This window comes from Pyrenophora tritici-repentis, chromosome 1 (assembly GCF_003171515.1).
Source record: "Pyrenophora tritici-repentis strain M4 chromosome 1, whole genome shotgun sequence".
Classification (NCBI taxonomy): domain Eukaryota; kingdom Fungi; phylum Ascomycota; class Dothideomycetes; order Pleosporales; family Pleosporaceae; genus Pyrenophora; species Pyrenophora tritici-repentis.
In genome coordinates, this window is record NC_089390.1 from 218,862 (window position 1) to 240,589 (window position 21,728).

The window sequence follows — 21,728 nt, forward strand, 5'->3', positions numbered from 1 at the left end:
ATTGGTAAACAACGGGTATCATATATGCAGGGGTCCCAACGACGAGCGACTTCTTCTTCCACAGATCATCCTCCACCAACGGCTCCTATGATTTTCAGTCCCTGGTTGTCCGCCGAGTAGGCCAGTGTATATCGGCACGGGTGCCATGCGACATGCGCCGCTGGTGTTGCAACATCGAAACTGCACACAATCTCACCAGTCTCCACGTGCGCAATGCGAATCTTCTTTTCTTCCTTGTCGTCAGAGCCGGCCGTGATGTAGCTTCCGTCAAAGGAGAAGTCGACGGTCTTAACGAGACCTCCAGTCAACTCCAGCGTCCGCACGCACATCCACTCCTGTGTGTCCCAAATCGAAACGAGCGCGTCGCCTCCTCCAGCTGCCAGGTATTCGCCGCTCGGTGACATGGATACAGCGTAACATGCCGACGTGTGGGCATTTAGTGTAAGCGCATTCTCAAGCGAGGGATATTGGAGCACTCTGACGCTCCCGTCGCCGGCCGTCGAGTAGAGATGGCTACCTGACCAGTCAAACACGCACTGGTTCGTCTGTAGTGGTTGGCGCTGTGCAGAGACGACGCTGAGCGATGCTCGGTCTATTCTGGCTAGGATGTTATCCTGAAAAGTCAATATCTCTCTCTTAGAACTTTATGGGTGTGGTCGACTCACCTTTCTTCCCGCAACAATCTCGCTGCCATCTGGTGTCCAAGCCAGTGTAAACGGCACCTCGCCCACCTCGACGCCGCCCACACTAGCCTTTGTCCGTATATCCCAGAATCTCACCATGCCGTCGGTGCCGCAGCTGGCCAGTTCATTCTCATTAATCGGGTGGAATGCGACGCGCTCGAGACTGCTCCCAGCGCTTGCGCCAGGCGTACGCAGCTCAGTCGAGTTCTTTACATTGGTCTTCTCGGGGTTCCAAATCCGCAGCGTCTTATCTGCCGCGCCCGTTGCGATGAATGTGCCCGACGCGTTCCACGATATGGAGCGGATGTAGTGTGACGATGAGACCGAGGCCGGGCGCAAGCTGTCCTGGTATACCGACGTTTTAAAGTCCAGGAACCTCTTTGCGAAGCTTTCCTTTTTGATAGAACCGACGCGGACAGGAGGCGCCATGGCGATCGAGTAGTGATTTATTCGGATAGCAGATGTATAGTGGAGGTAGCAAGACGAAGGTGAATGTAATGCGATACTTTGTTCTGAGCTCAAGAGCTTAGGTATGATGGCACGGGCCGTGCTCACCCGGCCCGAAACCTGCACCTTCACCATTCAACCCTGCGCGTACCTGCATCAAATAATTAGGCTTGACATGGGTGACATCTTGTCTTTATTTGTAATTACTCTTTGTATCATGGTGGAAAGCACAACTTCTCAATATAACACCAACCGTCATATGCGCTTACTGCTTCTTGCTCTCCGCTCCCTCCTTCTGCATGCCCTCACATCCTACCAAGTTGCCCGCCTTCTCTTCGATACCACCCATGCCCTGCTGGCTAGGGTCACGGTTTGCCGATGCCGCCTTCATCGCATCCACAGCTTGCTCCTTGTCTTGTACGCCTGATGACTTCCACGGCTCGCTGCCAGTTACATTGCCAATCGTCTCCTACAAGAACATTAGTATCCATCTTCCAGTGCAGCAAGCACATTCTAGTAACGTTATAGCACGTCTTGTACTTACCTCAGCAGCGCCCTTGACGTACTGGGCGTGACTGGCGACGAGGCCGGGCTGGTTTGGTGCTCCGGACATGATGTGAAGTGTTTAGATATTTCGTAGAAAGGTTGTTTATGCAAAGGATTGAATGAGGCTTGCAAGATTGTAAGGTAGATGAAAGCTGAGTTTTGCTACTCGAGCGTTTGGCTACTTTATGGTACGGCGACATCTAATGACGTCACAAACACCACATGACATCGAGACGCGCCCACGCGTAGGTAAGCGTTAGACCCTTTCGATGACATACCTAGTTTCAGTGAGACATCCAAGCTTTTCTCCTACATTATCGTCGTATTGAAGAGTATGGACACACTACCTCGCCTTCACCATCGTCCAGTGTGAACAGCAATCCAGACTTGACACAGCTGAATGCTAGTAACTGGCTTAGAGATAGATAGGCAGTTATGTTCAGTACCATAGGCCACAAAGATCACCATACCTCTATACCACTAAAAGACAGCGACACTTGCTCATTCAGGCAAGTGGTAATGATATGCTGAGCCTCGGCAAATTACCACCACTAATCCACAATCATATCCCTAACTTACAAATCAACAGAAAAAAACTCCATGACTAATTAATCTAGCAGTATTGCGTGCTCAAGGTCTCCTTTTCTTCTATTATAAAAAAGCCAAATCCGCCCCAATCTCCTCCATATACAACCCCTCAAAACACCATCCAAAATGCCATCCCCAGCCTACAACCACGGCGTCCCACACCTCCCCTACTACACCCCCTAAACACCTCACCAGCCCCGGCACCCCCACCCCCCAACACGCCCCAAAATGCAATCCCCACGCTCTTCACCCCCCTAACCATCCGCGGCACCACCCTCCGCAACCGCATCATCGTAGCCCCCATGTGCCAATACAGCACCGCCTCCTCTGGCCCCACAACCGGCGCTTTAACAGACTACCACATCGCCACGCTCGGCCACTACGCACTCAAAGGCGCCGCCCTCATCTTCATCGAAGCAACCGGCGTCCAAGCAAACGGGCGTATCTCGCCGAATTGCCCAGGGCTCTGGACAGATGCCCAGATCCCCGCGTTGGCGCGCATCGCAGACTTTGTCAAGAGCCAGGGCGCGCTATGTGGAATTCAACTTGCACATGCGGGACGCAAGGCGAGTACGTGTGCGCCGTGGGTAGCAGGGGCGACGAAGACGCAGGGCGGGAAGAGGAAGGTTAGCATGAAAGCTGATGAGAGGGCGGACGGGTGGCCGTCCGACGTTGTAGGGCCGATGGGAGGGCAAGAGTGGGCGTGGGATGGACGGGCGGCCGAGGACGAAGAAAGCGGGTATTGGGCACCTCGAGCGCTGACTCTAGGAGAGATTGAAGAGTTGGTGAGGGATTGGGCGGCTGCTGCACAGAGGGCTGTGAGGGCTGGTGTTGATGTTATTGAGATTCATGCTGCGCATGGGTATTTGTTACATCAGTTTCTCAGCCCTGTGTCGAATCAGCGGACGGATCGGTATGGCGGGTCATTTGAGAATAGAGTCAGGCTTCTCGTGGAGATTATCACGGCGATACGTGGGGTTATTCCAGAGGGTATGCCGTTGTATTTGCGGATTAGCTCCACGGATTGGATGGAGGAGACGGATCAGGGGAAGAAGTTTGGCTCGTGGGATGTAGAGAGTTCGATTCGTTTGGCCAAGATGCTGCCGGGTTTGGGTGTGGATTTGCTGGATGTGAGCAGTGGTGGTAATCATCCTGACCAGCGGATCAACATGTTTGATTCAAAGGACTACCAGATCAAGATTGCGGCACAGATTCGTAATGCTATCAAGCAGGACAATCAGAGCTTGTTCATTGGGGCCGTGGGTCTCATTACGGAGGCTGAGCAGGCGCGGAATATCGTTCAAGAGGATGGTGCGCCGGCCCCTAAGACTGGCAATACGGAGCTCGCAAAGGAAGCTGAGGCTGCGGTCAAGGTTACAGAGGGCAAGGAACCGATGGCTGACGTGGTTTTGGTTGCAAGGCAGTTTATGAGGGAGCCTGAGTGGGTGCTCAAGGTGGCATGGCAGCTAGGTCTTGATGTTGCGTGGCCAAATCAGTTTTTGAGAGTCAGGTTTCCGAAGTTGTAGATGGCTTCTCTGAGGAACAGGCTACATTAGTAGAAGTGCAGAGAAATGGTCATCACTATAACCAGTCTGCTTTCTAAGAATACTTCTACACTATATGATTAGCGTACATCATCTCACATCATACATTAGTAATCAAGATTAAGCTGCAGCAAGTCGAACACGAACGACCTTCTCCCTCATCATTGCGTGACTAGAAGACCTTAGGATATGCTGTAGTACTACGTCAGGGAAGAAGTTTTCTTTGAAAACACCCGGGTATTATAAAATACTTGATATACAGTGTATAGAGGCTATTGTGGTTACTAAACATGCCTATTAGGTGATAATACGCGTGTTTGGCGACTATGTGGCCTTTGTATACTAGTATGTTGAGTACTTTATGTGAAGGAGAGAAGGCAGCCGGTTTCAAGCAGGCCTCGACTCCTCAACGGAAAAAACCACAGCAGTAAGCGTATACTTTTTCTCTTGGCGTACTCCTGCAGAGGCTGGCTTGCTACGAAAAGATAGTGATGTCTCTAGGCTATTCAAGCCACAAATCAAACCCACACCGGATCCTCCACCCTACGAAAACACGCCACAAACTTCAACCCCTTATTCCTCTCCACCTTCTTCCCCTCCTCCGTCTCCACCCTCATCGCCCTAACACACTCATCCATCCCCTCTCCCCCTTCCCCTCCCCTCCTCAAACCGCCTCTCCACCCGTTCAAAACTCGGATGCCTTTCAAAATGCTCCTTCATCCACTCATGCAAATCCTGCACATCAGTAATCGTATATACTACCCCGCCCGGTCTCAGCACATACGCATACTCCGAGTTGAGCGTGTACGACACGATGCGGGCTTTATGCTTGCGCTGTTTGAAGTGCGGGTCTGGGAAGCAGAGGAAGATTTTGCTAAGTTGGTTTTTTTGGAAGAAGTTGGGTAGGAATTTCATCGTGTTGGCGCGGATGCAGGAGGCGTTTTGGAAGGCATGCGTTGTGGCGGCGTTTTGCACGCGGAGGGCGCGGATTTTGTCTTGCACGTACTCTGTTACTGAGGTGCGGATTTCCATGCCTGGGGGATGGAGTTAGTTGATGGGGGATTGGGGATTGGGTGGATGTCGTGCAGGGACGCACCGAGGATTAATGTATCTGGGAACTTGGGGGCCAGTGCGAAGAGTAGCCCACCGAATCCACATCCTATATCTGCAATCTCGACATTCTTTGAGATGGCTTTCATGTCCCGTTGCTCTTCCTCATTCACGTCATGTGACTCATTCTGTGCATCGCCAGACTCTTGCTTCGGATGCTTGGCGTACATTGGGTATAGACTGGCCCAGTCCATGTCGGCGGGACTCCTTGGGCTGCTTCATTTTCAGTAACGCCCTATGATATAAAGTGACAGCACCCTACTATGTGAGAGAGTGATCCGAAAAGGGATTAGCATGGGCGCGCTGTCTGTAGAATTTCTTCTTTGGTAGTGCCGCATTTTGGTCATCCGTTTGTAACGACTTCTTGTACTCTTCGCGCCTTGTGCGCTTTGCGGGTTCGCCGGGCATGGTGACTTTAATACGTTTATACGTGTGCAACAAGGTTGAGAAGCAAAATTCAGAGTCAAGGGTCCGGGAGATGCAGGCGCTGAGGTAATAGTAGTTTGGGTATCACGAAGCGAGGCTGATGTGGATCAAGCTTTTTCGCTAGCTCCAGGGTCGCGGTCCACGAGATGTGGAGGAGCACAGCCAGCCGTCGCGCAACGATGCACACATGCAAAATACGAGTCACGAAATGACGTAATAACCTAATCTCTCTGGAGCCTTACTCCAGCTATTCCTACAGCCTTGCCGCACGCTGTATTTGGAAGAATATATGATACGAATATGTCGATCCCTAGTTGCGCCCAAATGCTAAGTCCATATAGTATGCCAAATCGTGCAATCATCAATATTATCGAAACTCCATGGCGCCCTGGCACCCAAAGTCCTGGACGTGTTCTAGCTCGAGCTTCTGGAATCTGAACCCACGTTAGCATAATATGTCATCCATGGCAGAGGCTGAACTTACTTCTCGCTCTTAGCATGAAAGTAGATGCCTTCAATCCCACCAGAGATCTGGTTGAAACAGATGTAGTAAAAGCCCTCAAAGCTTGCACCGCTGATTGTGCGAACTCGATGGTCTGGCACTAGAAAATATTCTTTCCAACGCATGAAGAGATGTTCCTTCTGCATCCAGTCCTTGGTCACCAACTCTGGACGTGACGAGTATTTCGACAGAGGCTTGTAAGCAGGGAATCTGGCCCAATGTTGCCGGTCGACCTTTTCATTGGAGCCCCATTCCGGATGTTGTGTAATGAAGGTGTATTTGCTTCCGATAATTTCGCCCTCAAAATATGTCGTCAGGCTTGGGTGGTCTTCAGTCAATCCTGTTACGTTGTTAGTCTACCGCTCAACGAGTCTATCGCGAACAAGCGTACGCACCCTTAATTCGCAGAAATCCACACATGAAGGATTCGCGCATGTCTACATTCTTTATCTCCACCTCTACTTCGTACTTTTGGCGGTCCGAGGTTTGCGTACCCACAAAGCGACTTCCGGGTCGAAGGAGGGACGAAGATGAATTTGGCAAGAACTAGATTACTGTCAACAAAACAACGTGGCGCGAGTCTATAACATAAGCGTCGCAATAACGTACCCTATGCGCTGGGAAGGGTGACGATAGATGATGGGCAAGGAGCGAAACTGGAGCGGTCGCGGTGAGCGGCGAGGCCTGGGATGTGCGCTGCTCGTCGGTACCATCATCTGTCGCAGTCATAGGCGTAGGAATATCTCTGTTTGGCGTTTCTATATCGGCACCCGAGGGTTTGATGTGGCTATCGGCGGGCATCTGCGTGTGTTCCGGGCAGTCTTGGGGCGGTGGAGTTGGCAGCTGCGTAGGGACATCGGGCACATGAGTGGCATTGCTGTCGTGACTGGAATGCCGCAGCTCATTCAATGCGCGTCCATCACCGGTGCGCGACTCATCTGGAGGGCAAGTTGTACGGCCATTCATGTCCTCGTGCTCCACAGGCGAGACCATCGCATCATCGGGCGTCGGCATTGTCGGTGGGTCGGTGTGGGGAAATCACCAGGAAGGTGCGGGTTGATTACACATGGGACGAAACAAAAGACAAAAGGGACAGTTACAATCAGAGTCAAGGGTTCAAAAGTCGTGGCGATAAGAGGCATGCATGTTGGAAGGATGGTTTGGACTCGGCGGCGGTGTCGAGGCCTTGAGTGGGTCGCTGAGGGCTGCACTTACGCGGGGAAAGGCGCTAGCCTCACGTGGTATGACACGGGGGGACTGACAGATGAGAGGCTTATGGCCAACATGCTTTCACTGGCTGCTTGACCCGAACTGGTATGGGCACATTAATAGATTACGGGACATGTCCTATCTTCCATGGTGTATCCTCGATTGGTTGAGAGGTCAAACCCTTGTTGCTGGCTTCTTTTGATTAAAACGCTCTGATGCCCGCTTATGCATTTAGCACATGGACGTTCGGACGCCACCGGCGCTTTGATAAATGGAGTGGCATTTGCCGTAGGAAGAAACCCGTTGCTCTAGTTAGACTCCGGACGCCGTGCTTTCTACTGCGGAGGTACCATGGTACTGTAACTGACGCTCTTTGGTCAAAGTAGTTTTCCCGTATGGCGCCACTTTCGGTCATGGTTGATTTAGATTGGCTTGATCTGGACTATAATAAGTATGATGAACATGGCATTTTTGAAACGTGCACTTGCCTTGAAGTGAAGTGAGATTAGGGAAAAGACCAAAGCCTTCAGGTCCTGGACGAGATAGTAGAAAACTCGAAGGCCTTCTGGGTCCGCTGAGTCGGATACGTCTTGTAGAGAGCCGATCTTAGCAGTCTGGTTCTGTTAGTACGCGTCAGGTTACGACGTGACGAAAAGTCTACCTCAAAGGAGATGTGCTCGCTGCCCAACCGGATCTCAAGCTCCTGACGACCGTCCTTGTTCTTCTGTGGCCATTTGGTGTCGTCTTCCCTAGAACGGGTTAGCAGATAGCTGCAGACATTCGTAGTTGGAGACATACTTGAGAATCTCGCTCTCCTTGACAATGCGCTTGATCTCAGCTACCAAAACGTCGCTGACACACACTGAATCAGTCAGTAGGGCGCAACGGCACGGGAAGAAACTTCCTACTCTCTTTTCGGATGAGGGAGTCGTTGCGGTAGTTGGAGTTGTTTGCATAACGAGCAGACGCGCTGCGGCCATCTCCCAAAACACGAAAGTCGAACTCTACTCTAGAGTCAGATACACTAGCTATAATCACAATTTCAATGTGACTGACCCAAGAACTCGTGTCCGAAGCGCCCTTGGTGGCCGGAGCTGCCTTCTGGTCAGTAACGAGCACGTGCTGGAGGCAAGTATGTCTTCATACTAGTATCGCAGATAAAATGGTTCGTTGGTATTCATGGCGAAGAATGTGTGTCGGCTATCTTCGCGACGTAATGTCGTAGTAGAGCGATGTTTGAGCAGGCGTGGATAGTGTCGATGTTCAGGCGGCCGTGAGTTCACGATCTTCGGCGGTAGACCCCTGCAGGCTTAGCGAGAGCTGGTCCTGGGCAGGGCCATTTCTCGAGCAGACACCTGGACGTAAACACGGTCAAGTCAGCGCTCCACCACTAAAGCAAAGAAGCCACCTCTCCGCCTAGGGCTCCCGTGTCCCATTTCTCCAATTTCCGCCGGGCTGCCACTGTACCCAAGCGCAAAACCCTTGCAACCGCCCATCTCGGTCACTACACGTAGCATCCCACTTATTCTGGACACGACGGGCATTGAGGGCTCCCGGCCGTCGCGCGACCCACGCCATTGCCGCTGGATATAAAATAGTCCGAGGAAGTTGTACACAAGACCTAGACGGCCAACATGGCGACTTTCCTTGAGAACTCGTACAGTCTGGTACGAACACCTGGCAGTGTTGAGAGCTGTAGGAAGCTGACGGGGAGCAACAGGTGCACCAGGACAATGCGGCCGATGTACCAGCACAGAATGACTTGAAGAATGCTCTGGAGAAGGGTAGCGATGAGCAAAAGATTGAGACCATGGTGCGCTCCAGCAATTGCAACTGCCCCGCCTTGATGCCAGTGGACATCTGACAGCTTTACAGAAGAAGATTCTCTCCATTATGCTCAATGGCGACCCTCAGACTGGCCTGCTCATGCATATTATCCGATTTGTCATGCCCAGCAAGTCCAAGCCGTTGAAGAAGCTCATGTACTTCTTCTTCGAGGTATGCCCCAAGCACGACTCCCAGGGCAAGCTGCGCCAGGAGTGGATATTGGTCTGGTAGGTACAGACATGCTAGGAATGAGCATGTACACTAACATTACTAGTAATGCGATTCGTTTCGACTTACAAGCGCCCAATGAATACGTTCGAGGAAATACACTGCGCTTCGTGTATGTCATCCAGAACCACCATCTAGGCATCACTGACAATCGAACAGCACCAAACTTCGAGATGCAGAGCTTGTAGAACCATTACTACGTATGTTTCTCTAATCACACTTCCAAGACCATCCTGACACTCGCAGAACCGGTGCGCCAGTGCCTCACACACCGACACGCATACGTCCGAAAGAACGCAACCTTTGCTATCGCATCCATCTTCACACATCTCCCCGAGCTTATGCCAGATGCGCCCGATCTTTTGGTGTCATTCCTGGACGACGAAAACGATCCAACATGCAAGCGCAACGCATTCGCCGCCCTCGTCTCCGTGAGCCACGAAAAGGCCCTCGAATACCTGAGCACCGTTTTCGATGCTATACCCAACCACGAAGAGCTTTTGCTCCTCGCCGAACTGGAGTTCATCCGCAAGGACGCTATCGTGAATCCCTCAAACAAAGCACGATACCTCCGCCTCATCTTCGACCTCCTCGAATCGCAAGTGTCCACCGTCATCTATGAAGCCGCTCATGCCCTCACTACCCTCACAAGTAACCCAGTCGCAGTCAAGGCCGCTGCAGGAAAGTTTGTGGAATTGGCCATCAAGGAGCCGGATAACAATGTCAAGCTGATAGTTCTGGAGCGGGTTGACCAACTACGGCATAAGAATGAGGGCGTCTTGGACGATTTGACAATGGAGATTCTTCGTGTTCTGTCGAGTACCGACTTGGATGTACGCAAGAAGTCGCTCGGCATTGCAATGGAAATGATCTCCAGCAGGAATGTTGAAGAAGTTGTTCTGCTCCTCAAGAAGGAGCTGATGAAGACGGTAGACGAACAGTACGAGAAGAACCCCGAATACAGGTCGCTGCTCATCTCGTCGATACACTCTGCCGCCATCAAGTTCCCTGAAGTCGCCGCGAGTGTTGTTGGGTCGCTCATGGACTTCATCTCTGATGTCAGCAGTAACGCATCTGCAGTCGACGTCATTTCCTTCGTCAAGGAGGTAGTAGAGCGCTTCCCCGATCTCCGAGCCTCCATTATTGAGCGACTGGTTTCGACTCTCGGTGAGGTGCGCGCTGGAAAGGTTTACCGTGGAGTACTCTGGATCATCGGAGAGTTTTCGCTAGAGGCCAAGGACATTCGGGACGCATGGAAGGGCATCCGATCATCACTAGGCGAGATCCCGATACTCGCCTCTGAGCAAAGGTTGCTTGACGAAGCTTCGGAAGGCAAGGACCCGGCTGAGCAAGTGAACGGACACGCAAAGGCAGCAGCTCCCACTGGATCGCGTAAAGTTCTCGCCGACGGTACCTATGCAACCGAAAGCGCCCTCACATCGTCTGCTGCCGCCAAAGCGAAACTGGAAGCAGTCAAGAACTCGCAGAAGCCCCCACTACGACAACTTCTTCTCGATGGCGACTACTACCTTGCGACAGTCCTATCCAGCACCCTGACAAAGCTCGTTATGCGACACGGAGAGATCTCACAGGATGCTGCGCGTACGAATGCTCTTCGTGCCGAGGCAATGCTTATCATGATTTCCATCATCCGTGTTGGCCAGTCGCAGTTCGTCAAGACATTTATTGATGAAGACTCTGTTGACCGTATCATGTCTTGTGTCCGATCGCTGTCCGAGTTTTCGCAGAGAAAGGAGCTCGAGACTGTCTTCCTGGAGGACACGCGAAAGTCTTTCCGGACCATGGTTCAGACGGAAGAGAAGAAGCGGGCGGCCAAGGAAGCATCCGAGAGGGCGAAGTCAGCTGTCAATGTTGATGACTCGTTCAACATCCGCCAATTGAAGAAGAAGGATTCAGACGGCAGTGACGAGATTGAGCAAGATCTGGAACGAGCTACTGGAGGCGACACGGCAACTGAAGATCTCACATCCAAGCTGAGCCGCGTGGTACAGCTGACGGGATTCTCGGATTCAGTATACGCCGAAGCTTACGTCAAAGTATGTTGTTCTCTCTTCCGTCCCGTGCGTGACTAACTTGCTAGGTCCACCAATTCGACATTGTACTTGACGTGCTTCTCGTGAACCAGACAACAGAGACATTACAAAATCTCACGATTGAGTTTGCTACTCTTGGTGATCTCAAGGTAGTAGAGCGCCCTTCGACACAAAACGTTGGCCCCCATGATTTCATCAACATTCAAGCCACGATCAAGGGTAGGTATCTTTTGTAATCACATGTCAGCTCAGTAAGCTAACTTTTGCAGTCTCATCAACCGACACTGGTGTCATTTTTGGTAACATCATTTACGAAGGGTAAGCATCTCGTATCAAGAGTCTGAACTTGACTAACAAAAAGTAGTGAAAAGGGTGTTGACTCGAATGTTGTCATCCTCAACGACGTCCATGTTGACATCATGGACTACATCAAGCCGGCACAGTGCACAGAGACGCAGTTCCGAACAATGTGGACCGAGTTTGAATGGGAGAACAAGGTCAACATCAACTCAAAGGCCAAGACGCTGCGCGAGTTCTTGAAGCAGCTCATGGCATGTACAAACATGAGCTGCTTGACTCCAGAAGCGTCGATGAAGGGCGACTGCCAGTTCTTGTCGGCGAACTTGTATGCTAGAAGTGTTTTCGGTAAGCGCCACATGTCTCCATGAGTTTGCACCACTAACAAGGACTAGGTGAGGATGCCCTTGCCAATTTGAGCATAGAAAAGGAAGGAGACAACGGGCCAATCACAGGTTTCGTGCGTATACGAAGTCGCTCGCAAGGCCTAGCACTTAGTTTGGGGTCATTGAAGGGCCTGAACAAGGTCGGAGTAGCATGATTTTGTGGTTGATGGCACGATATAGACGGGGAAGCAGTGGACAGGTATCCACGGGTGGGTGGGAAAAGGAAGGTTGGCTGCTTAATTGTTGGCCCAGGGATGTGTGCATGGTCGGGGGAAAACTGGATGCATGGGACGAATGATAATGTAGCAGGCAAATACTGAATACAGGGATCAACCATTTCAAGTAAAAGCCAATACAGTCATGGGATTGCCAAGCGTCAAGTGACAGTCCGACAGATATCCATGTTGCTCCTCCCGCCTTGCGGTCGGGAAAGCAGCCTCGGCTCGGACTCCTTGTCCACAGGGTCCGAGCTGTTCCTGTTTGTTTATACAGACCAACTCCGTCATAGCCACACCCAGGTACGCTTTGTGCCTGCCTGCAGTCACTTTCCATCCCTTTCGTCGCATCTAGTCGCCGGTCCGTCAATCGCGGCATGCCGTGGTAACATTATAGCTTTTTAGAATAATATGGCTTCAGCCACAGGCCCAGACAACCCGTTTCGAGACGTTAGCGACTCTCTAGTCGCCCCTGTTGCGCCTTCACAGTCTCCGCCGCCCTCGCATTCGTCCGAACCTGCTCGGGAGACGACAAGTGTGGCTGACACTCTCAATGTGGGCTCAACCGCGTCGCTGACGCTCGGAACCGACTCGCTGGTCGTCCTGGGTATGCAATCTACAAACGCGACGCCAATTGGCCAAGGCTCACCCGTGGTACAGACGAAACCCGCGTAGACAACAAGAGCACCTGTTGCAGCCTGTCTCTTGCTGGCAGTAAGCATAAAAAAGACATGTAGGCGCGCCGCCTGCTGACGCGACACAGAGAACAAGTCCACTCGTTCCATCCCGTTTTATAATATTCTTTGGGCAGAACATGCCGAAGACGGCCATATTGTTATCGAGTATGCGCAGACCATATCCAAGACGAGCGTGCGGCCTGCTGTTATCAGCTATCCCTTGGACAAGCCGGGTAGTGCGGTGGCGGCAGCTTGGATAGAGAAGCTACTGGACCGCGCATATGGCGCCTCGCAACGCAACAAGCGCATCAAGGTGCTCATCAACCCATTTGGAGGCCCAGGCGGCGCGGAGAAGACATACTACAAGCAGATTGCGCCCATCTTTACGTCGGCAAGGTGTGAGCTGAGCGTGGAAAAGACACAGTACAACGGACATGCTGTGGAGATTGGGCAGAACCTGGATATCGACACGTACGACGTCGTGGCCTGCTGTTCAGGAGACGGGGTACCCCACGAAGTCTGGAATGGACTGGGCAAGCGACAAGACGCGGCGCTCGCTCTCTACAAGACAGCCGTCGTACAACTCCCCTGTGGATCTGGCAACGCTCTGAGTTGGAACTTCAACGGCACAAACGACGCCAGCGCCGCAGCGCTCGCAGTCGTAAAGGGCCTACGCACACCACTGGATCTAGCCTCGATAACTCAAGGCAACCAACGCATCCTATCCTTCCTCTCCCAAACCCTCGGCACCATCGCCGAAGCCGACCTCTCCACCGAACACCTCCGCTGGATGGGCAGCCACCGCTTCACCTGGGGCATCCTAACCCGCCTCCTGACCAAGAAAACCTACCCCGCCGACATCGCCATCAAAGTCGAACACGCAACCAAACCCTCCATCCGCGCCTTCTATCGCGCAGAGGCCGCCAAAGCATCCCCCACCACAGACGCCCGCCCCTTACCCCCGCCAACCCAAGGCCTGCCCCCCCTAAAATACGGCACCACCAACGACCCCTTGCCCTCCTCGTGGTCCCTCCTAACCCCCCACCCCTCGCTCGGCAACTTCTACGCCGGAAACATAGCCTACATGTCTGCAAACGCAAACTTTTTTCCCGCCTCTCTCCCCGCAGACGGCTGTCTCGATCTCGTTCGCATCCGTGGCGATATCCCGCGGCTCCGCGCGCTCAAGGCTTTTCAGGCCGTCGAAGACGGCACTATTTTTGACATGGACGACGTGGACTATCAGAAGATTAGCGCGTATCGCATTTTGCCTAAACAGCAGCATGGCGGTGATATTAGTGTAGATGGGGAGAGGGTCCCGTTTGAGGGCTTTCAGGTCGAGGTCCATCGGGGGTTGGGGACGACGTTGAGTAAGAGTGGGCATTTGTGTGAGGCGAGGGGGGTGTAGATGTGTGTGGATTGGGTTCTTTTGAGGTGGATTTTGGATTAGGGGTTGCATGGTTAATTGGTGGGAGAGTGGGAGGGTTTATTGTGTTAGACTCTCATTATGGCAGGAAGCTGGAAGACGCGACCGTTTTTTTCCCTTCTATTCTCTATTCTTTTTTTTATCGGTTCAATATACCATACTGTTCCTATCATCAACGTGTATCCATTCAATCATCTATTCAGGAACAAATAGACTTTTGCATTATTGATTTTTGGTATAACTTGTCCTGTCTACCTACCTATGAACCTATGAACCTACTCTACCTCGACCTCGACCTCTCTAACCAACCTACCTTCCCTTGTTCACAAAAAAACACTAAGCCTACTCACTCACTCTGCCCTATCCTCACAAACATTCCCCCCAAGCGCAAAAGAAGCGATGTCGTCAAAAACGCAAAACAGCAAAAAAGAAGTCATTCAAAGCTAGCTGCTCTCGGTTTCGATCCGAGGTCCTCCGGGTTATGAGCCCGGCGCGCTTCCGCTGCGCCAAGCAGCTTGTTTGTTTGAATGATTTGTTTGATGGAATAATGCTCAATTAACGCAAATATATACAGCAGTTGGCAAGAGAGAGTGAAGACGGAAAATTGTGGAGGGGTAATGTGGGGTGGGAGTTTAGCGAGGAGATATTTTGTGTGTTATGTGCGTGGTACGGATGCGCATCGGATGTTATGGTGCTTACGTTACAGTCTAGGGCTCTTAGAACACAATAGATTTGATAAATTTCAGCCCTACTACTAGAAAACATCACAACGCTACTATAAGAGAAGAAAGAATTGTCTTGCTAAAGTCGCTAAACATGATCGCTCTTCATAATCGCAAACATACAACATAGCTAATATGAGAAAGAAAAAATCTAAATAAGCCACCACACAACAACATTCCCACTCCAACTCCATCTCCATTCCCCGCCTCCCCCCAAAAAACAAGCCCCGTTGTTCTCACCATTACCCTACGACGCAGTAACAAGCACATAACTCGTAATCGCATCCATCCTCTCCTTTGTCAACTTGAGCCCCACCTTGAGCATCTCAGTCGCCACCTCCTTCTCCTTGCGCTCGAGCTCATTATACCGCTCGCGTGTGAGCAGCCAAGCGACCGAGTCATTCTCCGCCGCTACGGTACCCGTACGATCAGTTTCGGAGAAAAAGGGTAACTCACCACAGGTAGTTCCCGGAAGAATGACTTCAAAAAAGTTTCCTTGGTCGAGTTCGTATTCGGTGCGTAGACGACCCTTTTCGAGAATGTAGAAGCCGTCGGGGTCGTCGCCGCGCGAATACAGCACGGTGCCGGCGGGGTATTCTTTGCGTTCAAAGTATGGGGCCACGGCTTGCCAGAAGTCTTCGTTTTTGGTGGATACGTCTTCGAATGTTTGGAGGATGATTTTGAGGGGTTGGGCGAAGTTGCGCCAGCGCGAGGGGGGTTGGTTAGTGCTGTGGGATGCCGTGTCGGGGATCGAGAGGGAGTCGTCGCCGTTTTCACGCATGGTGGAGCGCGCGGCGATGAGTCGAGCACCGCGCCGTGGGGAGGAGAAGACGGGGTTGAGAGAGCTGGCGCCGAAGGATGTGGGTGAGCCGCCTGTAGCAATGGGTTCGTTGGAAGAAATGTTCTTGGCCCCTGAGATACTCATGGGCGGAGTTGTCTGTTGCTTGGACGAATGTCTGTTGCAGTGTCGGTGGAATATCTCTAGCAGCTCATTCTCACACGATTCGAGTGCCGTGTTGAGGTCTTCGAAGATCTGGGGCGGTGGGCATTCGCCGTCGCTGTCGTCATCTAGCAGTCCTACGTTCTGGAGAGCACGACCGACTGGATCGGCGAACGAGATGCCGGAAATGATCATCTTGACGTTCTTTGTGTTCAGGATACGGTTGATACGCTGGAAGCCTTCCGAGCTGGAAAAGTCGACATCTGTAACGTGTGTAAAGTCAACGATGATGAAACTGATTGGATTTCTTTCGAAGTTGTCGTCATCAATCAAGGAGCGCATATACTCCTCAACCGACACAATTGTTCCAAAGAACAAGAATCCACCAAGTTTGATGGCACGGATCTGTCCGCGGACCTTGTTGAGATAGCGAGAGTCTGCTCGCGGGCGGCGAACCGTGGACTCGGCGATGATGCCGCTGTAGGTGGCGCGAATGGCAGAATGACGGGAGCTCTGCACTACGTAACTAACGCATGCAAGAATGATACCCACAAAAATTCCGACCACAAAGTCGTGCACTCCCATGATAAGAACAATGACAAGAATAGTCAGGTACTCTAGTTTGTGACACTTGCCAAAGGTATCCCAGAGAGCTTCCTTCATAAGATCGATGCCCAGTAGAAAGATGAGTGCGCCTACCAGGCAGATGGGAATGTAGCCGACCATGGCTGGGCCTGCTACCCATACTGCGGCAGTGGCAAATGCAAGCAGGATACCCGCTGCACGGCTGTTACCACCGTTCTCGACGAACATGACGCTGTTTGCGTAGACAAGGTAGTTCTGGATACTACCAAGAAATCCAGACAATGTATTCGAGATACCGTGGGCGATCAATTCGCGGTTGACGTCGAGATTGTCTTCCCTTACAGCGGCGCCTAGCGCAGGGACATTGATGGGCACGTGGATGATACCAAAGAATGATAGAGCAAACATGGTTGGGATGGTACTAGCCAGTGCTGCCCCGTCTATGCTGCCAAACTCTGGACGTTGTGAGTATACGTTCAACTCGTAAATAGTGGGTACTTACTGAAGTATGTATAGAATCTGTAAAACTTGACACCAGCCTCGGGAGTCTCAAAGATCCATCCAGCCTGACGAACAGGCTCCAGATCCTTGTGTAAGATTCCCTTGACGATGAGGTAAAAGGTTGCGAAAACAGTAATGAAGAACACGGGCAAAACGAATGGGCTCTTGGACAACCGTCGGAGTACCATGATGGAGATAGCAAGCGCAAGCGGAAGTGTCCACAGATACCACGTATCCGCCGAGAAGAGCTTTTGCAGGGTTGCAAGGTCGTAGTTGAGGTTTCCTTCAATGCGAGCGGAGACTTCGATGCCAGTGACAACAAGAAAGAAGCCCACACCTCCAATGCAGCCGATTAGAATGTGTCGCGGAAAGAAGCTGACCAGGTTGCCAAGCTTAAAGGCGCCCAGAGCGAGGAAGATGAGACCGGTCAGAATGGAGCTTAGACAGTAGGAGACAATGGTAGTGGCTATGATTGCTTCCGGGGGCTTGCCTTCCATTTGGTTCATGATGGAGTATGCCATCTTGTGGAAAAAAGGCACAACCTCAATCATCTCGGATCCGACGCCGCCTTTGAATACGGAAAGACCGAGCGAATAGCATAGTTGTGAGACAATGCAGCTCACGAAGAAGATGGATATGCCGTCCGGGCCAGTGTTGCTAAATATGGGAGCGCCGAGTGGAAAGAGAATGTAGCCATAGGACAGTGCATCGAGGAGGTTCAGAAGCAAACCGAGAAAGACGGCCGATGTCATTTGCACACTACTGAGAGCACCGGAGAGAAGAGCATCCTTTGTGTAGTTCTTGGGGTTCGATAGAGATCGGCCCACGTCAAGGACATGTTCCCGGCCAGCGGTAAGGGTATTCTTCAAGCGGCGTGGAAGGTTCGCTGTGGGTCGTTGCTTCCACGAACTCGTCTTGCCTAACTTTTGCTTTTGCTGCATATCTGGGCGCGACAGTCTGGTCTGGGGAAGTAGAGGAGTCCGCTCGGTATCCTCAAGCACCAAGTGGGGGATTTGTTTGCTTGACAACGACGTCCTCGTATCCCGTGCGCTATTCTCATGCGCCTTTGGACCGAAGAAGCTCGTATCTGCGTGTTGTGGGCCGATGACTGTGTCAGGAGTCTCAGCTTCGCTGTCCTCGTCGATTGTGTCAGTCCAGCGGGCAGAGTCCTGCGACATGCGCCCATCCTCGTTATCTGACTGCGTGTCGCCATGGTTCGGTCGGTCCTGGTAGTCTTCGGCTTCTAGGGCATACGAGGCCAATTGAGAGCTCCTCTCGCGCACGCCCTGGGACGAGTAATGTGGTGTATCTAGGGGGGACTTAGTCGCTGTAGAGGTGTGGGGATGAGGGTGAGACTGGGTATACGCACCAGCAAAACTGTGAGACGTCTGGTGTGCAAACGACCGGATCGGATTGCGCGTGTAGGACCCTGATAGCGCGTTGGGTGTTATGCGCCGTGGCTGCGAGTGCCCGCCATTCTCGGCCTGGGCGGCGTCGTTTGCAAAGTCGGCTTCGTTGACATTGTCGCCGGTGAAGGGAAGTGGCTGCTGTTCCGTGGCACCCGAGTCCCGGGAGAACAGACGTGAAGGCATGGCGCCCAATTAGAAATATTAAACTATCAATCTCAACTCTGTTCAGCCGAGCATCTCCAGCCAAGCAATGTGGTAGTGACGAAAGCGACAGGGCAGAAGGTATCGCGGTCCAGGTGGGTAACGTGTGACTGCTGCCAGGAGCTAGGGCAGGGGAAACAAAAGGGCCTCAGGCTGCGGCGACGCGCGACATGTATAGCAGCGGATCGCGGTAACACTCGAGGGTAGGCATGGCGTGTAGGTAGTGAAAGACCCAGACGCTGGCAGGGGTCTCCAAGCTAAAACGCGCATGGGTGTGGAATTGGGAAAAATTCGCAGAGTATCGTGAATCGAGACCGTTTAACGGCGCTCGGTACGTCATCGGCCGCTAGCCATGCCAGCAATAGATACCTACCATCCCTCATTTCCTTCACCTGTCCATCAACTCGCCTTTTCCCCGCTTACAACCAACTTTGCCCGACCAAACACCAAACACTACCGTGTCTCACGACTTGCACCAACTTGCTCATTCATCCACGCGGGCTCGCCATATCACGTCACTTAGCTCTAACATGTGAACATCATGGTCAAAAGCCGCACGCGCTTATGCACCTCAGCAAATGCAGTATAATTCCCACGCGTTCATGCATTGCGGAGTCTACCGCCGCGGATAACTGCCGACGGTTCCGCTTTCTTGTCCAATTCTTCATCAACACATCCCTCCACACGGGTCAGAGTGGAATCCGGTCGAAATTTCTTCATTGTCATTTCTTCATGGCGAAGAAGTCGAGTGGGGAAGAAAGGGAATTGGCCACTTATATGCTATCCACTTGTGCGCCACCGCCTTGTTTAAGCCCCAACTGCATACCTCAATGCCGTTTTAGATTCTTCGGAAAGAGGGACAACTCCACAGCTGCCGGACCACGTCAAAGACCCTTTCTCATTTTACCCGTAACCATGGTGGAGAAGAGGGGGGCCCGCTGAGTCGTGATGGAGACAATTCCGCTGGTGGCGTTTGGTGCGTGGCCTGTCGCACTCGAGTAAGTCAGCTTTGGTGCGCAGACACGGCGGATGCGGACGAGTGTATCCGTGGTTTGCGTACTGAGCGGGGTAACTTGGTGGAGCTTTGACATACTTGAGTCGCTGCTTGTTTTCTGTGTTCAACAGTCGTCGGGCGGGAAGATGACAGCTACTAACAAGGTGAGTTCTGGGAACTTACGTATGACGACACTAAAAGAAGGCCTTCCAGAGCTTGCTAAGCTTTTATAATCACCCTGTGCGAGTACAGTGGATGACAATGCCTACACTTCTATTATTAATCCTGCTGCCATACTTGGGATTGTATAGTTTAGAGGTGTATAGGAAGCCTCACCGCTGATACTGGCGTACCACCAATGATTGACGTCAACGTCGCGAATATGGTGTTACTCTTGCATGAGCACTAGTATCACGGGACCATCCCGCTTTTCTTTCGGCTTTGATATCCGAGGAGACGTGGAGGCTTAAACCAAGGGCATCCCCGGTTGGACCAGGCTGTCGGTACAGACTACCCTGGAGAAGGGATAACATCGCACCACAACACAACGAAATCCATATGAGGACTTGATATGGTCATATCTACTGTGTATCGCCATTGATAATTCTCTCACCAATGACTGATGTCAATATCACGGCCGTGTCTTTAGTTCTGGTTTATTGGTGGGTCAGTATAGTGACTAGTGTTACTAAAACGAGGATTGATTCGCGGAGGCACAGATATGTATATAGTCTGTATATGTGTGTGCGGAAAGATATTGGACATAGGAGAGGGTGGGTTACCTAGTTAGAGGTCAGTTAATTATCACTGGAGATTCGTAGAATAGGGGTATACACAACATTATTGGACTGAATTTTGTCAATACTAAACGTGATACCACGCTTATACCCTACGTCCTCAGCCGCACATCTACCATCCACCCACTCCACCTCACAAATAAGAATCATCTATCTTCATCTACACTCCACTGGGTAGGTCTCAATACCACAATTATATACACCCGCAGAACACCTATACCGTATATCAGATACTAATCTCCACAAAATTACCCAAAATTAGCGCATTTATAGTCCACATCGTTCCAAGGGAACACTACAACATACTCACCAGTTGACCTAACTCTACACATACCAAGGAAAAAACTGACCTTACCCAGGACAATAGCAGTGTTTAATCAGAAATTCATCTAACACGCTGACCTGCGCCCCAAACACCCAGGATAGCATTACATCAACCTTAGCGTATGTCTTTCTTTACTACGCCCGTGCTATGCCATACAAGTGCTGTATAATAGATCTCGCGTATAATATGCGAATCATATCTAGTGGCTTATCAAGTGGAGTAGTAGCGACGGGACGTTTGATATCCCGTATACTACGATGTTTGATCAGATAGTCTGTATGAGTATACTGACGACCCTAATGTCCCGCTTACTTTTTCCGACAGTTCACAATGAGTAGCAGATAACTAAAAGCGAACAGACTCTCTCATCTACTTACGATAACATCCAATTAATCTCATACCACCCCACGCACTCGTAGTAGTACTCTGGCAAACCTCCACAGTCCGCAACAATCAATTAAGTGGGTCCTAGAAGGTTCAGATTGGATTGATTGATTACCGCTTTAAGCCTAGTAGTTACCTATAGGAGTTTAAGCCCTACCTAGATAGGTAAGTGGGTCTAGGAGAGTGACCGGATTGAATTGATTGTTGCGGAGTCTACAAACCTCAAAGACACCACATCTCCCTGCCTATCAAAGCGCGAGGACGTGTCAGCCATAACGCCCTAAAAAAGGGGAAAAATCAGACAGCGGGGCCACCTTTACCCTGGCCAGACTCCCCGTCGACACAGTCAGGTCTTCAAGATCAAACTACATCCCCCTATATAACGAACCTGGCTCCACATACTCAATGTACGGACCATGCATCAACGAGCTTGCGGGTGACCAAGAGGATAGGATTAAGATGAAAACAGGCGAAAAGGAAAAGCGGGAATTGCACTGGTCGCTGGATTCAAATACCCCGCCTGCTTGCCTGTACTAACAAAGCCTTGGGTGTTGGTGTAACCAAGATGATGGTTAGTGTCATACTGTAACATGGCCTGATAGTACCATATTTCCACTCTCTCCATGCTCCTATAATAATCTCAGTCTCCCAAGTAAAAACGCAAAATAAGCAATCATCATTCACGCCAAAAGAACTCCTGTTACGAGG

At 51.4% G+C, this 21,728-nt stretch overlaps 9 protein-coding genes across 9 annotated transcripts; 3 read left to right on the top strand and 6 right to left on the bottom strand.

Moving 5' to 3' along the window:
• Positions 1-65: 65 nt before the first annotated feature.
• On the bottom strand, positions 66-1,112 carry PtrM4_000840 (uncharacterized protein; the record flags this gene model as incomplete). The annotated part of the gene is made up of 2 exons (XM_001941687.2): positions 66-614; positions 666-1,112. The coding sequence occupies 2 exons, from the start codon at positions 1,110-1,112 to the stop codon at positions 66-68; spliced, it is 996 nt and encodes a 331-aa protein (XP_001941722.2).
• A 283-nt stretch (positions 1,113-1,395) lies between these two features.
• On the bottom strand, positions 1,396-1,743 carry PtrM4_000850 (uncharacterized protein; the record flags this gene model as incomplete). Its single annotated transcript, XM_001941688.2, has 2 exons — positions 1,396-1,599; positions 1,675-1,743. The coding sequence occupies 2 exons, from the start codon at positions 1,741-1,743 to the stop codon at positions 1,396-1,398; spliced, it is 273 nt and encodes a 90-aa protein (XP_001941723.1).
• An 823-nt stretch (positions 1,744-2,566) lies between these two features.
• PtrM4_000860 (NemA, NADH:flavin oxidoreductase, Old Yellow Enzyme family) lies at positions 2,567-3,790 on the top strand (the record flags this gene model as incomplete). Its single annotated transcript, XM_066102569.1, has 1 exon — positions 2,567-3,790. The coding sequence occupies one exon, from the start codon at positions 2,567-2,569 to the stop codon at positions 3,788-3,790; it is 1,224 nt and encodes a 407-aa protein (XP_065964771.1).
• Positions 3,791-5,179: 1,389 nt separating this feature from the next.
• PtrM4_000870 (uncharacterized protein) lies at positions 5,180-5,326 on the bottom strand (the record flags this gene model as incomplete). Its single annotated transcript, XM_001941690.2, has 1 exon — positions 5,180-5,326. The coding sequence occupies one exon, from the start codon at positions 5,324-5,326 to the stop codon at positions 5,180-5,182; it is 147 nt and encodes a 48-aa protein (XP_001941725.2).
• A 385-nt stretch (positions 5,327-5,711) lies between these two features.
• On the bottom strand, positions 5,712-6,860 carry PtrM4_000880 (VID24, Vacuolar import and degradation protein; the record flags this gene model as incomplete). The annotated part of the gene is made up of 4 exons (XM_066102570.1): positions 5,712-5,778; positions 5,829-6,186; positions 6,242-6,392; positions 6,456-6,860. 4 exons carry the CDS (start codon positions 6,858-6,860, stop codon positions 5,712-5,714), a joined length of 981 nt encoding a protein of 326 aa, XP_065964772.1.
• A 617-nt stretch (positions 6,861-7,477) lies between these two features.
• Positions 7,478-8,236, bottom strand: PtrM4_000890 (mago nashi protein; the record flags this gene model as incomplete). Its single annotated transcript, XM_001941692.1, has 6 exons — positions 7,478-7,669; positions 7,717-7,804; positions 7,854-7,917; positions 7,964-8,059; positions 8,112-8,149; positions 8,202-8,236. 6 exons carry the CDS (start codon positions 8,234-8,236, stop codon positions 7,478-7,480), a joined length of 513 nt encoding a protein of 170 aa, XP_001941727.1.
• Positions 8,237-8,865: 629 nt separating this feature from the next.
• Positions 8,866-12,002, top strand: PtrM4_000900 (Vesicle coat complex, various subunit; the record flags this gene model as incomplete). The annotated part of the gene is made up of 9 exons (XM_001941693.2): positions 8,866-8,868; positions 8,931-9,109; positions 9,157-9,222; positions 9,270-9,310; positions 9,357-11,167; positions 11,212-11,383; positions 11,434-11,482; positions 11,529-11,809; positions 11,857-12,002. The coding sequence occupies 9 exons, from the start codon at positions 8,866-8,868 to the stop codon at positions 12,000-12,002; spliced, it is 2,748 nt and encodes a 915-aa protein (XP_001941728.2).
• A 246-nt stretch (positions 12,003-12,248) lies between these two features.
• On the top strand, positions 12,249-14,144 carry PtrM4_000910 (LCB5, Sphingosine kinase and enzyme related to eukaryotic diacylglycerol kinase; the record flags this gene model as incomplete). Its single annotated transcript, XM_066102571.1, has 2 exons — positions 12,249-12,365; positions 12,834-14,144. The coding sequence occupies 2 exons, from the start codon at positions 12,249-12,251 to the stop codon at positions 14,142-14,144; spliced, it is 1,428 nt and encodes a 475-aa protein (XP_065964773.1).
• Positions 14,145-15,131: 987 nt separating this feature from the next.
• On the bottom strand, positions 15,132-18,502 carry PtrM4_000920 (SUL1, Sulfate permease and related transporter (MFS superfamily); the record flags this gene model as incomplete). Its single annotated transcript, XM_066102572.1, has 3 exons — positions 15,132-16,864; positions 16,912-18,219; positions 18,280-18,502. 3 exons carry the CDS (start codon positions 18,500-18,502, stop codon positions 15,132-15,134), a joined length of 3,264 nt encoding a protein of 1,087 aa, XP_065964774.1.
• Positions 18,503-21,728: the final 3,226 nt, after the last annotated feature.